Source organism: Sceloporus occidentalis, unplaced genomic scaffold, assembly GCF_023333645.1.
Source record: "Sceloporus occidentalis isolate IW3139 unplaced genomic scaffold, rSceOcc1.0.p SCAF_12, whole genome shotgun sequence".
Classification (NCBI taxonomy): domain Eukaryota; kingdom Metazoa; phylum Chordata; class Lepidosauria; order Squamata; family Phrynosomatidae; genus Sceloporus; species Sceloporus occidentalis.
The window spans coordinates 17,228,730-17,247,488 of NW_028316992.1; the positions used below are offsets into that span (position 1 = coordinate 17,228,730).

The 18,759-nt window shown below is 40.0% G+C and overlaps 1 protein-coding gene across 2 annotated transcripts in view; it reads right to left on the minus strand.

Annotated features, from left to right (window-relative positions):
- Window positions 1–18,759, minus strand: part of ERBB4 (erb-b2 receptor tyrosine kinase 4) — a 982,414-nt gene that overhangs the window by 176,864 nt on the left and 786,791 nt on the right. For both annotated transcript variants that reach the window (XM_089478015.1, XM_089478014.1), the window contains exon 17: window positions 2,027–2,159. In XM_089478015.1, coding sequence (XP_089334141.1) covers window positions 2,027–2,159 — 133 coding nt within the window. The remainder of the gene's footprint in view (window positions 1–2,026; window positions 2,160–18,759) is intronic.

Genomic DNA, 18,759 nt, shown 5'->3' on the forward strand with positions numbered 1-18,759 from the left:
TTTTAGTTAAAGCTTGTTTGTTCCTCTGTGATCTCTAAACAGGATCTATTAAAGAAACAGTGAGCAATTCTTTGCTCTTTGCTTTATTCTGGTAGGGAAAACATGGTAGGAAAACAAATTGGCCCTCTTCTTTGCTCTTGCAGATCACTCAGTTCTAATTCTTACTTTTTCAGACAAGACTTTTAACACCAGCATGATAATTCCTAAACTAAATGGTTTCCACAAGACAGTATTCAACAGCATGCAGTTTCAGTTTGGCCTGGGCATAAGCTCATATCTACTTCTCAGTTATCATTCTATGCTATGAAATGACATGGTATTAATGTGCTGGCTATGAAATAGATCTGTAAGTAGACAGTGTAGGAATGAAATAGATTTGAATATTAGCGGTTGCAGTTTCCAATAAAATCCTCCATCTCAATGTTTGCACTAGAAAATGAGGTGGACAAGGAGGTCTATTACGTACAACAATTTAAACCTTTCATGATGCTATGGCCAGAAGTGATGTGGAGAAAGAGATACATTGTGAAATCCTTCCAATGGGAAAATAGATAAATAAACATGAAAAGATAGCAAAATATTTTTAAAATAAGGAAAAAGGCTTGCTATATAGGAGAAGGCAGTATAACAAAGGTACGAAAAGACATTGCTGATGAAACCCCCCAGGATGACACTCCTAATGAAAACCTTCAGGAAGAACGTCCAAAAAGTTGAAAACCTGAGGTTGATGTTGTTTCCCATGAAAATAGTAGGGTCCATAAAACATCTCCAAAAGCTACTACAATAAGTAACATGTTTGTCATCCCATGGCATTTGGTTGCTTGATGGAAGTAGAATTTTATTTCCTACAGGAGCATAGATTCAAATTGTAAATTTAGTATTAGTCAAATGTTGCTATCTGAAGAAACTTCAAACATGAAGAGCAGATTAAATTTCAGGTGAAACTTGAAAGAAAGGCTTGACGTAAAGGCTTCAAGTCCATAATAGTTTTCTGCTTCATATTTTCTTTCTAGATGAAGACATTAACATTTTGGAGTAGACTCCTTGTTGTGATCCTTGAAGTGATGTGGTAGCCTGAGACCAAGATGAGACCTTTCCTTGTCTCATCATGATGAGTGACAAAAAAATCCTGATAGAGGTTATAAATAGCAAAAAACAACAATTTGTTTGCAGACACAAAAATCATTGTCTCAGGAGATACAGAAACCAGGCTGCATTTGTTTCCATATTCACAGAATAGCAACCAAGATGGTAGCTATTTTATCTATCTATTTTCCAACCATCAGGCAATGACTCATCTTGGTGCTTTTATGATGTTTATAGGTCAAGTGGCAAGTCTTGTTCAAAACCTAATAACCTGAACTAATAGGCATGATAGAAAATACAGTGTGCCCACGCCGTACGCGGATGCACTATACGCAACTTCAAGCTTATGCTGAAACTGCGCAACAATAAAGCATATGGCACATGTACCTGTGGCACAAGTGGTGTGGCACAGCAAGCATGTGTCCCACTGTTTTCAATGGAGTGCAAGCATACGTGGAATTCCTCTTACGTGGGGGGATCTGGAACGGATCTCCCATGTAAGGGAAGGGCCCATTGTAATGGGTGGTGGTGGATGAAAGCACCATATGTAACAAACAACTAATTGCTACACAAATTGAGAAGTTAAAAAACAAAGGATGGATACCTAATACACTGGCAGTGGTGTATTAGGTGAAAATATTTTGATGGGAAGAATTACATAAATATCCCTAATACTGAGTCAGTGCATAGGGCAGGTCCTCCAGATATATGGCCCTTCATCATCTCTCACTGATGTGTCCCAGCCTTGGGATAAAGTTGAGATATCAAGCCATCCATCCATCCATCTGGCTAGGGTTGGTGGGATTTGAAGGTTAGGAATAGCTAGCACCCCAAACAGTTCCTACTTCTAGTATAGAAAGATGATAATAATTTAGGCAAAGGAAGGGAGAAACGAATAAGTGAATTTCTATGAGGAAGAAAGAAAGGAAAATATCTTCACCTCAGTCTCCAAGAACCGTCGTAAGGCCCTCTTCTTTTTGATGCTCTTGCGCCTCACGTAGACTGCAAAAGTCAAGCCCAAAATGACGATGATGAAGAGTCCGCCAATCACTCCAGCAGCGATCAGGGGAGTTCTAGAAGTCAGCATTGAACAACAATCATGAGTCACATGGGAACAAGTGGGTCCATCAGCTTACACATTAAATATTAAAAACCCATGTTAAGAGTATGAAATTATGTGTTAGTCTTGCCACATTTTAAACCACACCAAAATTACAGTAAGCTTGTGAGAAAGTTTTTCTTTATCACATCTGTTCTGAATTACTATTATTATCATTTTTGTGGAAAACAGGCCATCATGCATGCTTTGGCAGGGGGAGGGAGAAAAGAAGACCATGCAGACAACTAGCATATGCTTTGATGACAAAATGAAACATTGAATGGAAAAACAAAGGTCCCATATGTCTTGACAGTCCTTATGATTACACAACAAGCAAATGAACAGCCCTCCACTCTTTATCATGTTTATTACCCAGAACCATATCATTCCAGTTTCATAGGGGGAAATGAATATGTGCAGACATAGGAAAGAACTCTTTTCAGATTACATCTCACAGAATCCCCAGCCAGCATGGCTCAGTATCACTGACAATCTGGCCATGATGAGTTAATGCACATAGTCCTTTCCTAATGTACACTAAATCCACCAAATGCATTTGAGTACAGAAAGATTGATCCTTGGATAATCATTTCTGTTCTTGAATGTAGTAATAAAATTCTTTCTGATATACTGGAAGTTAGGGGTTAGGGGGTCTATAAATGTATGCAACTTTTCCCTTAGTTTTGTTTGTTTTGCAAGTGGAAAAAATAACACAAGTTGTTTCTTCCTACCTATCTCTATGGCCAACATTAAATATTACTGCTGACCTAAATGCAACTGTTAGTCCCTCCTACAGTAGTCCTGGGTTGCATCTACTCTGCAGAAATAATGCAGTTTGACCCCACCTTAGCTGCTAATGGCTTGATGCCATGGGATCTGTAGTTTTGTAAGACATTTAGCCTTCTCTGTCAGAGAGCTCTGGTGCCATAACAAACTAAAATTCCCAGAATTTCACAGCATTGAGCCATGGCAATTAAACTGGTGTCAAACTGGTTTATATCTGCAGTACAGATGCAGCCCTGTTGAAACAATTGATGCTTGCAGTAAAGTTTCATTAATTCAGTGTGTCTATTCTAGTTAGGTCTGGTATTTGAATTTAGGCTGAGACAGAGGTATTGATAGTGTGGGTTCATGCTTTGTTGCTGAAGGAAAAATGCTCTGAGCCAGTGTGCTGCAGAGTGCTATGGAGGTTGAATGCAGCATAAACAGCACGAAGAACATAATAATAATAATACTTCCAGCCTGTTGGCACGTGAAATGGAGTATGAATATGTTTTAACTCCAGAGCCTTTTTAGACTAAGTTATGTTGCAAGCCAATTGTTAACTCCTTAAAGGGGAGCAAGAGGAGTACTTTGGAATCCATCCAAAAGAGATCAATAAAGTACCCGTCTTTTGCGCACTTGCTGAATTTTACTCTCCTCAGGAATGTCTGCTGCTATACAGGCATGCACATATATATACACACTCACATGCATACAGACATGAAACAAGATAAAAGTTCAAAGCTCATATTACAAAATACATGAGGTGGCTCAACAGGAGGGCATGTATCAACTTTCCAGCCATTCCAAAGCATCAAACACATCTACCATCCCTATCGTGCTGGCAGACTCGGGGTTTAGAGCCTAATTACATACATATATTACTATTAAATGTTTTTTTATAGTGCAAACTGGAGAACAGGCGAAGACACAAAATTCTGGCCTGTGAAGGAAAGCCTGGGGAGAGAACATCTGTTCTCCTATCTTCTCTATTAAAGCAGATCATATAATGTATGAGTAGGCTGAGCTTTGAGGCCTAGTTGCTACAGAATTTATGAAAAGAAATTATTAATCTTTATCCATGTAACTGTGTAGGCTCCTATGAACATACCTAAGTGACAGTTTTCCTAAACTTCAGGAGCCTTTTAACTATGTTGGACATTTCCTTCCTTGATATGTTATTCAGACATTATTTTATTTTCTCAGTCCCTGGCTAAACTGGAGCTTTAGTTAGTGAACTAAAAAGAACAACATAGATTCAAACCACATAATGAGGTCAATTCAAAGACCTCTGTGTGCTTGACAAGGTTTTCGAGTTTTCCTTCCTAATGCTCCAATCTTATGAATGAGATCTTTGAATTTTAAAGTCTAAAATCACTCAGAATAATAATAATGATAATAATAATAATAATAATAATAATAATAATAACAATAATAATTTAATAATATTAAATTGTACAGTCTGAGAAAGGACCAAGACAAACTTATCTCTCCAGATCAAAACATGGTGCTGCATCTTTGTGCTATTTTCTGAACATTGTCTCAGTGTTACACTGCTTTATCTGTTATACTTTAAGGCATCTTAAAAGTTATAAACCTAGGAGATATTCATATAGTTGGGTTTGATAGCTACTAGGCAACTGAAATCTGCTTTGAGGCTTGTTTGTTTTTTGGGATGGGAGGAATATATCTTTTTTTTCCCTCCTTTCTTATGATGGCATAAATAAAAGCATTGTGGAATAATATTAATATGGTAAATGCTTAGGTTAGGAGAATAATTTAGAAGATTAAAATTGAAACAGAATATCATAATCTAAGAAACCAAATAGAGATTAACCAGGATAATATGGTGAAGGGGTTGGGGTTGTTTGTCTATATGTCTATGTCTATGTATATCTATATTAATGTGCTAAATTCTGAATATATATATATATATATATTTAAAAGCTGTAAACCTAAAGCAGATGGCAGAGAAGTGAGCATTTTGCTTTTAAGAATCTACAGTCCTGTTTAGCTCTCACTGGTGAGGAAGAAATGTGGGCAGAATTGAATTCCAGATCTTTTTCTCCTCCCACAGGAGGAGAACAAACAGCTAACACCACCACATTGTTGTTGTTTTTTTGTGGGTATTTTGCACTATGTAGTCATGTTCTAGAAAAGTTTATTCCTGACGTTTTGCCAGCATCTGGAATAAAGTCTTCTAGTACATGATCACATAGCCTGAAAAATCCACAAAAAACTATGGATGCCGGCCATGAAGGCCTTTGACTTCACAGCCACCACATTGCTTCACTTAGCTGCACTTGGAAGCACTTCTCATGTTCTTTCCATGTCAGCATTATGGAGTGTGCATGAAAAAAGCATCAGGACCATTAGATCTCGTTCCTCTGCTCTTCCTCTTCACCACCACAACCCTCAACGTCTCCCCCACTTCGCTAAGGTTGGGACCTCCATAAAAACCTTACAGAAAGACACAAAGTGAATGCTAACCCAAAATCCCCAGATCCATGGATGTGTGTTATGGGGATAGAACTGTAATTCCCCCTCCGTTTTTTTCCCCTTTTCTTTTTCTGGTTACCACAGAAACACAAGAAAAGTTAATACAAGAACTTTCATAGACATTCTTCTTTAGTATGTGTCTGATTCCACTAAAAGAATTAATGCTGTATTTAAAATATGCCCAGTCAGGTCCTGTCTAATATAGATTGATTTAACTGTGACGGAAAAACAGCTAAATCCAATAGATTGGACTCTCAGGTGAAGCAGGTTCAACCTTAGCAAAAGAACAAGTCTTTTTATACTGTTGCTGCATACTTCCAATTTCCTCTCACACAAAGAGAGGCAGAATGATTTCTTCTTCTCAGATAGAAACAGGCTAGTGATTGCCAACTCAAAAGGGATGATTTGTGACTTGTACCCTTAACTCTTCTTCACATAGACTTCCTCTGCATGAAACATCTCGGTTAAACCCTGCAAATTGGATTAGGGTGCAGTAGGCACGCTTCAGTCTACCAAGCTGCATTGGGTTCACTCTGTGTTTATTTTTGTGTATTAAGTGAAAAATGTGCTTTCCACAAATGTAAGCACGTAGCATATTGAGTAGCAATGTATGCTACGCCAACAGGTCAGCCTGCTATGGTGACATCCATTCTACTTGTTCAGTAATAGTTCAGATGTGGCTGGCATTTAGCAGGTGGCATGAATAGCTAAGCATAATTAATCTGATGTTTTCTTGCTCTGCTATTTAATTGTGACACTGAATCAGGTCCGTACTATAGACAGCAACATTGAGAGCAAAGGAATGGCCACTTCATGCACAGAAAAATTGAGTCAACTGTTCAGCTTCTCAACAGAATCAATGCACAGTCAGATTAAAAAGCAAAGACATATTGGAGAGTACATGTGCGTAGCCCTCAACAGCAGCAGATTATATTTCAGTCTTTTCCTACAGTGGCTACAAGTGGTTCACCATTGCAAGGTGGAAAGTGGGAAGAAATTTTACTCTAGGAACCAGGTGCAAATAATGAAGGTATGGAAGAGAAAATTTCGGTAAACCTCCTGTTTGGACAGAAGCATCTGCTGACCTGATAGTCAGATAGCAAACATGAAAATGTCTGTCTTTCACAGACTTGGTAAACTCAAAAGGAGAAGCTTTCAAAAGCAAGGGAGTTGGTGGTTGAAAATTATCTAATCTTGAATGAGCCATAGCCATTCTCTTTGCTTGCATGTGGGACTTGATTTAAACCTGGCTCTCCAGCTATATCAGTTAAGGAACATCATTGGCATCAGGAAGTCTTCTAATAGCTAAGGAGATAAATACTGGACCAAATGGACAAACTGATCTTGGTATAAGGAGGCTTCCAATCTCTTCTGTATTCCAGTATATAGAGGGTTGATCAGGCTATAGAAAGATGACCATTGTTGCTGTTGTGTGCCTTCAAGTCACTTCTGACTTACTGTGATGCTAAAGTGAACCTGTCACAGATTTTCCTTGGCAAGATTTGTTCAGAAGGAGTTTCTCCTTGCCTTTCTCTGAGACTCAGAGTGTGATTTGCCCAAGATCACCCAGTGGGTTTCCATAGCTGAGTGGGGATTCAAACTCTGATCTCTATATTCATTCACATGACTACACCACACTGGCTCTGAAAACTACAATAACTGTGATTAATTGGTAGCTATCCATGCTGCTAAAGTCCTGCCAAGCACAAATGAAATGCCATGTCCCAGTTTGTTTTATATAACATTTTGCTATTAGGACTTACATGTGGAGCTCTGAAAAGTTACTTTTGGGGACTATAAAGTCCAGATTCTTGTAGTTATTTAAAAATGAACTTCCATTTGACTTGTGATCATGATAAAAAGACTCTGAAAAGAGAGCTCCTAGAAACAGTGCATGGATGATTGACTATCCTGTCAGGTTGGATCTAGAGTTAGTTACAGTTACAGTGCCCCCCCCCCCAACAAAAACAAACAAACAAGATAGATAGATAGATAGATAGATAGATAGATAGATAGATGAAAGTTTTATTTTAATAGCTCTACTGTAAGCATGACTACATCTGGGTTCATAAAGAACTCATAGTAAACAAGCTGGCATCCACCCAGGAATTTCTGCATATATTCTCGGAGAAAATACCAATCTTTCAATGTTGCACATAAAATATTCAAGAAAATTCTCATTTGATTGAGACACTGAGTACTGAGTACATTCAACATTGTCTAAACAAAAAGGTACAGTATATTCATTTCCCACACAAGTCACAATTAATTGGGGTAATTTTGCAGCACTTGGGTTCAGCTGTAAGATCCGCAGGCAACACATTGTGATATTTTCCAGGGCTTTCATCGTCTGAACTTTTAGCATTGCTAGGCTCACATTATTTGAAAGGAAGGGATTTTGAAAGTACATAGGGACAGATATGGCAACAGTTTCAGATCTGTTAGAGTTTTTGTGCCTTGTGCAAAAGCTGCATTAAGGATGAGAAGAGATGCAAAATTGTAAAGGAAGGGGAGCGGGGTAGAAGCCAACCCCTACATTCGTCTTCAGGACAGCAGGTGTGTCAAACCTTCTAACCATATTTAACAGGTGAGCAGCCTACCTCATGGTATAACTGCCCCAGAGCTTTCCTAAACCTTAAAACCTGTCTTTGCAACATTTTGATGCATTAGTATTCTAATAAACTGCCCCAGAATGGATTGGTATTTACATTCACACTCCAGCTACTTCTAAATATGCAAGCCCTAACTTTCTGAAGTGTGTGAGGGAATAAACTTCTCCTGGGCTCATAAATATCAAGGAGAATCCAAGGTAGCTGCAAAGGAAAAAAAAAAGATACAGTATTTATTCCTGGATATGCCTTGATGCTACTCTGGGAGATATCACTATTATATTACAAGAGTAGTATTCTGTCTGTGTAAATGCCCTACACAAGTTATACTACGAGTATCAAATCCCTCTTGATTATGGAAAAAGAGACAAAATAAAGTCAAGCATCTGATGTAAATTAATGCAAGGCTGTTCTTATACCTGCAGAATTCCAATGAGGTTTTTTTAAAAAAATAAAAAAACCTACACATATTAACTGCCAAAATACTATGACTTTTACAGGTAGACCAAATCCTTATTTTTATCAGCATTATATTTTTATTAATCTATTTTTATTAAGCTGTCACACTAAGACATTCACTGGGTTCTATTGCTATTAGTAATTAGAGGAAAGAGGGTCATGAATGGTGATAGAAAGAAATTCTCAACTTTCTTTTTACTCAAATTTACACTACAAATGCATTTCACATGAAAGATGAGTTTGCTGAGTTGCTTCACTTGCTGCTGACTACAACCCTTTGTAGGAATATTGTGTGTGTGGGGTGTGTGTGTCAATAATTTACAAGAACTGGACTACAGTTGCATTTTGACTTCCTCCTTTGTTTGTTATATTCAATTTCAGGCTGACTCCATACAGCTGGGTCAAAAGAAAACCTCAATGTGTTCAGTAGGTCTTCCTCCTAGTAAGTGTGCATAGGACACACTCTTTAATTTCCTATGTATTCACCTTAAGACTAGTCAGTTAATTTTATTGCAGTGAGGCAGCCCAGAGATGGGAATCGTGAGACCCAATGCTCTTTATATGCATGCCCCAACAGTCCTAGTGAGCATATTCAAAAATGGTCTAAGCATGGCTTTCCTGAGTTTTAGGAAATCTTGATAAAAAGCAGCCTACAGAATCTTCAAAGTTCAGAACTTATTTGGAGTGAGAAATGAACATGGTGGGGTTGATTGTTTGTTTGCAACAATGGCATTTTCTTCACCGAAACTCCTTTGCCAAAAATAACATTTCTGTACGAAAAAATGCTGTTTTCTATGCAGATTTTTTTCCTAGACAAAATTACAATTTCAGTGCAAAACACTGCATTGTTCCATACAGGACAAGTCCTAAACTGTGTGAATAGTCACTGAAATGGCTTTTTCATAGTGAGGAGAAAAAAATGATAAAATGTTCATTCACGCCTGTGACAATGACATTTTCAAAAAGGTAGATCTTTCCAAACATATCCAATGGTGGGAAACGCTGGGAATTACAATTGGTAATTATTTGGAGAGTCACATGTTTCCTATCTCTAGGAATGAATAAAGAAAGAATTCACAAACTGTACTAAACACAAAAAAGAAAAGAGGGGACAGAGGCATGGGGAGCAGGGAAGGGCGGAGAGAAGCAATGGAAACCTGTATTTTTAGGTTGTTTAATATTTAAATAACATATTATTAATATTATTAATATCAATTCAGAATTTGCCAAACCTTTAAATTTCCATGGAAATGTTAATGCCAAAATTCAGTATACTAATTTTAAAATTCGTAGCTCTGGATGGCTAAATGAAGCTTATAAAATCTACTGCAACTTAGTTCACCAATCTATTCCAATATTGATGTCTACTGTACATCTTATATCATTTACACCTGGGTCTTGATTGCTATCTGATGCTGTCTAGTGTTCTGATAACTGTCAGATACAAACTGCTACATTGTGATAATGTTGAACAATGATGCTGGTAGAGATTCTCCCAATTTCAGCTTTATACTGTCTTATACTTTGTTATACTATTTATTTATTTATTTATTTATTTATTTATTTATTTAAATGTTTGTAAGCTGTTTTAAGAATCCTTGGATGCACCAACAAACAAATGGAAAGTATTGACTGTACGTAGGACTGTACTTAGGACAAAACTAGGTGATGCATATTGAAAGTATGATTGCAGTCATCCATGTAATCTCCTTCCAGAAGAAAACATAGGGCTTGTGAACACCACATAACAGGAATAATCTCCAGCTTCTTCCATCATGTGGTGACCCTGCAGTTATCCCTCCACACTATGGCTATGGAAGTCAGGGTATTTGGATCACCACCATGGCATGAAGGAAAACTACTCTCTGCTTACTTGTTCTGTAAGACAATCCCAAACCAAATCACACTCTCCAAACACACATAGGACTGCTTTTTTGGGAGGGGTGATGGAATTACACACTGGAAAATCGAGGCATACATCTCTTATACAGTATCTGGCTTAGGACTGAATATCAGTAACCAGATAGTGACTAAAGTTGCTACACCTCTGTTATTGTGAAACCCTCACTGTAATGCCTAGCTGGATCTTCCAAGCTGTTAAATGCCCTGCATGTGGCACTGCATGTGCAAAAGCCGCTTCTGGTCACACAAAGGGGAGGGGAAGCCTCTGCTTTTGCTCTGCCACTTTGCTTTAGTATGAAGATACCTTCATACTATAGAGAGAATGGTCCTTCAGGAACTGTGAGGCGTGACAGAAGGATCCCATGCAAGGATGGATTTTCAAATGGACTGTCTATGAATCCAGTCCTCCCCATGCTGTGGAGGCATGACCCCTTATCCAGAAATGCCATATGTAAGTTGACTCCAGAAAGATTAGGTGATACATTTGAGGACTAGGAATTTTAAAATGATGGTCACTGATGAAATGTTATGCCAACTATCAGATGTTCAGCATGATGATTAGCATCTATAGAGTCAATTAAATGTTGAATACATGACTGAAATTAATATATTTACATCAGGCTTTGATATGGCTCTTTTATGCTAGAGATGGTTGCTCATAGCATTGCTGGTGCTTTGTCCTAGTTCAGACAGTTCTTGGACTGAGAAGAGCATTCACATGTTGATCAAAAAACACCAATGTTTCTTCCCTTCTGCCAAGCCTATGCATCAGATCTAATGCCTTTGCTCCATAGAGATGCCCAGTTAATTCTTCCTCTGGGAAAAAAAAAAGGGGGGGGGGCAATCTGCTTAAGTTGGATGTCTGTATGGTGGAATGTTCGCATGACATGTATTATGGAGGAGGAGACCAGGCGGTCATTTGTGCATGAGGCAAAACTGCTCATAGCCCTAAGAAACCAGAGCCGGGTGCTTTGATACCAGCACAGCATGAGTTTTAGCTCTCCAAATGCCTCAGCTAGCTTGGCCCCACAAAAAGTTTCCAGTCTTTGGCTATCCAACAGCACAAGAAACAGAAGCAGACAATCTGTTTGGCTCTTGTCCACAGATAGGCACATTCTCCTTTTTGTGATAACATCTGTTCCACCATTGTATCTGATCCAAAGCTCATTTGGTCCAACCCTGTAGTGAAACAGTACATTGCTCAAACTAATATTTATGTTAGTAAAAGAACTGCTGTTTCTGAACCTAATAAACAGCAGGAGACTCTCCAAAACAGGTGGAATTCCTTGTGAAGAATCTGCACAAGTGGCAAAAATTTAGGCTTAGCATGTAATTTCCTCTATCGAGGGTCTAGGAGCTTATTTATTAATGAGGCACTAGAGAATCTGGGAATGTTCCCAAATTGTAGAAATTTTTTTTTTGGGGGGGGGGGTCCTAATGATGTATTTCTTTCAGGTGCTCTTTGTAATTACAGCTAAATGAAGCTGTGTAAAAATTAGGATTAGTGTAAACTAAGTCTCTGTGCTGTATGAAGATACATGCCAAAAATATATAATCATGGTAACCAAAAGAAAAAGAGAAAGAGAAGAAAAGGGATACTGCAGCTCTGAAAAAGTACTCATTTTCGAGGTGTGTGGGGAATATGTGCCAGCCCAAAAGAACAGTGGTCTGTGATGTGTTAGCACACCCAACATACCCCACAATATATATGGGGCTTCCATAATTTCATATCTGGAGCCAAGCATGTTCTTAAGAGGTCACAATGACCTTTGGAACACCAGGAACCCTTCCCTTGTGAAAGACACATAGACCCAAAGACACATGAAGGTCCAAAGTAACACTGATGTCCAAACTCTAGACCTCCAAGTGTTTTGAACTTCAGCTCCCAGCATCCCAGACCATTGGCCAAGGTGGCTGAGGCTTCTGGAAGCTGAAGTCCAAAACATCTAGAAGACCAGAGTTTGGACATTATTGCACTAAGAGAAAAGCTAAATGGGTTTGCTGATTGTGACATTCTCCCTGTCGCCAGACTTTCCACATATCCTATCACATTAGAGACAAAGGCAAAAGCAAAGGCAAGTAAGCTTCCTTCCTACCACCTGCCATTTTCCCAGCCAACTTCCCTATCTGCCTATTTTGGGGTTGTCCTGAATACAATCAGTGTGTCTGTTACTCCCAAATTAAAACCTTCAGTCATTTCTGAATCCCTTTGTTGACTTCCTGCAAAGATCAACAGGTCCTGGTTACACTGCAAAATAGCACCTAGCACCCCTCAAGGCTAAGGTATCAGTTATAAATATCATCCCAAACCTAGCCTCCTTGCACATAGCCAGCTCAGAGTTTGAATTCACCATCACAGAGAGCTTTTTGCTCTGGTTGCCCTCAGATGCCATTGGAGCCACCTCCTGCTTTCCATGGTTTCCTCTTCAGGATATGTAAATATTGTCTCCTGTACAACCCTAAGCCTCTGCTATGCAATTTTTATACCTCTAGGTCACTTAGCTTTGAATGGTATTTCTGTTTGAATTGCTATTGTGTGTTCGGTTGCACCCTTGCATATTTCTAAATTAAAAAAATCTTCTTTATTCACCAAACCTGGAGTCCCCCATAGTTAGTATTAGTATAAACAGGTGGAAATGATCTTCAAAGTTACCTAGCCTCTCACAAGCCTTCTTCAGCCAAGCAATTCTCCCAAAATTTAAGGAGACACTGATACAGTTGGTGGGGACCCCCAGTCCCCCCCACTTCTTTTTTAGTATCATGTTACACAGCATTAGCTATTTTTTCACCTCGTAATGTGAAGGTCTTCCAAGACAGAGATAAGGTGGATGAGTGAAAAAAAAGTATATTCAGATAAGTAGGAAATAAACTTTTTTTTCCCTAAATGAAGAATAACACGATTGTTAACTTGATTACTGCTGCCATTCATTCTTAAAGGTTGCTAATATTAACTAAGTAGTCCACTGCAGATCTCTGGTTAAAAAAAGCACTATTTCAACTGAACAGTGAACAGACTAACACACAGTTCCTGGTTTTGTGAACCAGAACCTAGGAAGTCAAGGAGAGCTGTGCCTTTTCAAAATGGCAGGACTAGACTAGAATCTTATGCCAAATGAGTGTCTCCAACGTTAATGAAGATACGATTTCTGCCAGAAGGTCTTTTCATACTTCAAAGTACTTAGTAAGGTGGTACACTGTCCTCATCAACTACAAAAAGGGAAGTTCGCACTTCAGGATATCAGCTGGGCTTCTCTGGGCAATAGCTGCATGACAATGTTAAACTTATAAACAAAGCTGACATTATTTTGATTAGCCCTCACTAGAAGAAACTCATTCACTCAATTATTGAGTGATGAATCAACACATAGATAAATCCAACTGACTGAACTGTCAACACCAGTCAGGACTAAAATAGTATTTAGCCTATAGTTACCATAGTTTGGATGTAACACTAACACATATATTTTAGCATGGTGCAGATGCTACATTAATAGATTTTTGTATGAAACTCCCAACTGCCTGTTGACCTGTGGCGACCTCATGAATTTAATAGGGATTTATTAGGGAAGGAATACTCAAAGATGATTTGGGTAGTTGCTTACTCTAAAATACAGCCTACAGCACCTGGAATTCTTTAGGGTCCCCACCCAACAGGGCTGGCCCTGCTTAGATTCCAAGATCAGACAAGATCTGGTGTCTTTGGGGTGCTTAGGCCCAGTACCTAGAACTACAGTCTTTTAATCCTGGATTGATTAGACCCATTGAATCCATTAAATTTATCTATGTGTTGACCCACCATTCAACAATTGATTAACTGGATCTGCTCTCCTTGGTACTAACCAAAAGTATGCTGACCATTGTTTAGCAACAAAATTACTATGAGCACACAGCTAATTCTAAAGGCTTACCACATGGCTTCAAAATATCTCTGCTTCAGAAAGAGGGATAGTTCTCAGCCTCGAAGAAGCCTATTGAGCTGGAAGATGACAATCAAGAAGGTGATACTATTCTCACTTCCTCTTTTAATACACTTTTCTATGTAGAGATTGACAGCCAAGTAGTTCATAAAAAAGGGGGAGGGCCAGCAAGTAAGCATGACCTAAAATGTTTTAAAACATAGAAGGAAAGGGGTCGAAGAGCAGAATGATGTGACAGGGGTGGTGCAAAATGAAATAACTAAGAATAGAAAGATCAAAGTGCATCCATGGGTCTTTTCTCCCCTCTGGTCCGCATATGTTTTCTTGCACATGGCTAGTCTGCTTTCTGTGGAAATGGGTGTTCTGTTGGAGGAGAAACATACAAAGAAGTGGATTTGTGTTGTAGGAAAGAGACAAATTCTTCCTTACCCAATAAGCAAATTATTTGTTTCTAAGCCTGCCTTAGGTAAAATTGGTGCACCACACCACAGCAGCCTTTTTGTGAATGGATCGCTGCCCATTCAATTCTAGATGGCACATAGAATCCTTCTCAACATACCTAATGCACTCATGCCTCCCTTCCAAAAAAAAGGGGGGAGGTTATGTTTTAGCACGAGGAAAACAAGTCTAGGCCTGCACTCCACCTTCCCAAAATGGAGTACATACACATGAAAAAAGAAGAGCACTGGTGTTTCTTTCTTATTTGAAACTAACTTGAGTTTGGCACTTTCCTCCCAGCTAGGATAAAACTGGCTGTTTTGCAAAAGAAATATACATGGTTTATTAAAATAGGAACATAACACTCAAAAAGTCCTTAGTGTGGGTAAGATATGAATTATCTGCTGTATACCAAACCCACACGTCTGTATCACCAGTGCTGTTGTTCATGCTTATATTCTTTCTTTCCTTCCTTCCTTGGGGGGAAAAAAAACGTGCAAGCTAACTCGAACAGTGTATAATTCTGCTATGTTTTCTTTGCATCAGAAATGTCTGAACAATCCAATCAGCCACACATCTAAAGCACAGAGGTAACAAAAATCCACAGCAGAAGCAGGCTGAGGAAAAGGGAAGACCAAGCAGTTAATCACAGAGAAATCCAGTGGCTAGGCACTCTTAGGAACCTTTCCACATTTATTTGACTCATTTCTTATAAGATCCTTAAGATACACTAGAGAGCCACACACATATAAGGAACACTAGTTGCTTCCTTAGCCTAGATCACCCATATCCACTTGGGCTGGAACATGTGCACCACAGAAAAGATGGAAACATAGGAAACTGCCTCACGTCAAGATTATTATCAGTCCGGCCAGAGAGAGGAGAAGGAGAGGAGCTGCTTGGCAGCCATCTTGAGACCGTGTGCTCGTTGCTGAAGGGGAGGAGCTTCTGTGAGTCACATCTGTGAGTCACAAGGGGGCGGAGCTAGCAGACTAGCTTTATATACCAACTTCCAGAGCCTTCCAGAACAGTCCGGCCAGAGAGAGGAGAAAGAGAGGAGCTGCTTGGCAGCCATTTTGAGACCGTGTGCTTGAGACCGTGTGCTCGTTGCTGAAGGGGAGGAGCTTCTGTGAGTCACATCTGTGAGTCACAAGGGGGCGGAGCTAGCAGACTAGCTTTATATACCAACTTCCAGAGCCTTCCAGAACAGTCCGGCCAGAGAGAGGAGAAGGAGAGGAGCTGCTTGGCAGCCATTTTGAGACTTTTGAGAATTTTAGTTTTCTTTAACTGAACAACTCTGCTCAAGTGGCATCAGGTTAGAATTGGATATTGAAACAGAACCTTCCCTTTAAGTGTAAGATAGCAGCCAGTACATTCCTTTAAAGAAGTATTCCCAGTAGATTGACTGTTATAATCATTACTAAAGACTTTGCAGTATGGACAACGAGGGATCTGCTGTAGTCACCTGCAACTCTTGTGGGATGTTTCTCTTCTTGCCTACAGAAGTGGAGAACTTCACATGCACCAAGTGCAAGTTGGTAGCACTCTTGGAGGAGAAAGTGCAGCAGCTGGAGTCCAGAGTAGCTACACTTCAGCAGATTAGGGAACAAGAGGATTTCCTGGACACAATAGAACTAACCATCTTGGATGAGTACCACGCAGAGGAAGATGCTAGGGTGGAAGAGGTCACTTGCCAAACAGAGGAGGCAGACAGCTGGAGGAATGTCACAAAGAGAAGTAAGCCAAGAAGGAATTGTTCGGGGAGCTTGCAGCTAGAGAATCGATTCAAAGCTCTTTCCCTTATCAAGGAGGATGAAGAAGAGCAGCATGGACAGACTTCAGAGACGGAGCAGGGGTGCCTGAGAGTCCCACCCGAGGGAACAGTCGCTGCTAAGCCTCGGAGGAGGCGTGTGGTCGTAGTGGGGGACTCCTTGCTGAGGGGTACAGAAGCAGTGATTTGTAGGCCTGACAAGATGTCTCGAGAGGTGTGTTGTCTTCCAGGTGCAAAGATCCGTGATGTGACAGAGAGGCTGACAAGACTGGTCAAGCCTACTGACCAATACCCCTTCCTTTTGGTCCACGTGGGAACTAATGATACTGCAAGACACAGCATTCAGAACATCAAAAGGGATTACGAGGCGCTTGGTAGGAAGCTGAAAGGAATGGATGTACAGGTTGTCATCTCGTCTCTTCTGCCAGTTGAAGGGCATGGTCCAGGAAGGGAGAGGAAAATAGCAGATGTGAACAACTGGCTTCGCAGATGGTGCCGCCGAGAAGGATTTGGATTTTTCGATCATGGGCTGCGGTTCCATGAGGAGGGACTTCTTGCAACGGACGGGTTGCATCTCACGCCAGTTGGAAGAAATGTTTTTGCCAACAGTCTCAAGAACTTGATCAGGAGAGCTTTAAACTGAGTTCCGAGGGGAAGGGAGACAATATTAAGGAAGGCGAAAGGGATGGCGAAAATAGTCAAACTGACACAGAGGAAACAAGGCAAACAGTGCAAGGACCCAACAGTGGGAGGCAAAAAAACTTGCACAGGCAGCAAGTAAAAGGGAACCATGGTCTGCGATGTCTCTACACTAATGCACAGAGCATGGGAAATAAGCAGGATGAACTCGAACTCCTAGTACAACAAAGCAAATATGATATAATAGGCATCACTGAAACCTGGTGGGATGAGTCTCATGATTGGAATGTGGAAATAGAGGGGTATAACCTTTTTAAGAGAAATAGGCCAAACAAGAAAGGAGGAGGAATAGCACTATATGTCAGAGATATTTACACCAGTGAAGAGATCCTAGACATCAATCATGGAAGCCAGGTGGAGAGCATCTGGATAAGAATCAAAGGGGAGGGAAACAACAAGGATGTTACAGTGGGAGTCTACTACAGACCCCCAAGTCAGACTGAGGAATTGGATGATGCCTTTCTAGAACAGATGACCACACACTCAGAAAGGAGAGATGTAGTAGTGATGGGCGACTTCAACTACCCTGATATTTGCTGGAAGTCAAACTCAGCAAAATCCTCAAGGTCTAGCAAATTCCTCACTTGCCTGGAAGACAATTTCATGGTCCAAAAGGTGGAAGAGGCAACAAGGGGGTCAGCTATTTTAGATCTGATCCTAACCAACAAGGATGACTTGGTTAATGGGGTGCAAGTGGTGGGATCATTAGGTGGAAGTGACCATGTTCTCCTGGAGGTTGTAATACAGTGGAAAGGAGAAGCCAGGCATAGTCAGACACGCATCCTAGACTTTAGGAGAGCGAATTTCAGTAAACTTAGAGAAGTATTGAGGGCGATTCCATGGTCAGAAATACTAAAAGATAAAGGAGTTCAGGATGGATGGGAGTTTCTCAAAAGAGAGATACTGAAGGCACAATTTCAAACAGTTCCAGTGAGAAAGAAAAACGGGAGGTGTCTCCAGAAACCAGGATGGATGACTAAGGAACTTTCAACTGAGCTAAGTTTGAAACGGAACATGTATAAGAAATGGAAAAAGGGGGAAATCACAAAAAAGGAATTCAAAGAAATAGCAGGAATGTGTAGGGGTAAAGTCAGAAAAGCTAAAGCGCAGAATGAACTCAGGCTTGCTAGAGAGGTTAAGAACAATAAAAAGGGCTTTTTTGGATATGTCCGCAGCAAAAGGAAGAAGAAGGAAACGGTAGGGCCACTGCGTGGAGAAGATGGCAAAATGCTAACAGGAGATAGAGAAAAGGCAGAATTACTCAACACCTTCTTTGCCTCAGTCTTCTCAGAAAAGGCAAAGGGTGCTCAACCTGAGGATAATGGAGCAGAGGACAGAATAGGGGAATTTCAGCACAGAATAAGTAAAGAGATAGTAGAGGAACACCTTATTAATCTAAATGAATTTAAGTCTCCGGGACCAGATGAACTCCATCCAAGGGTATTAAAAGAACTGGCAAATGTAATATCGGAGCCATTGGCAATAATCTTTGAAAACTCCTGGAGAACAGGAGAGATC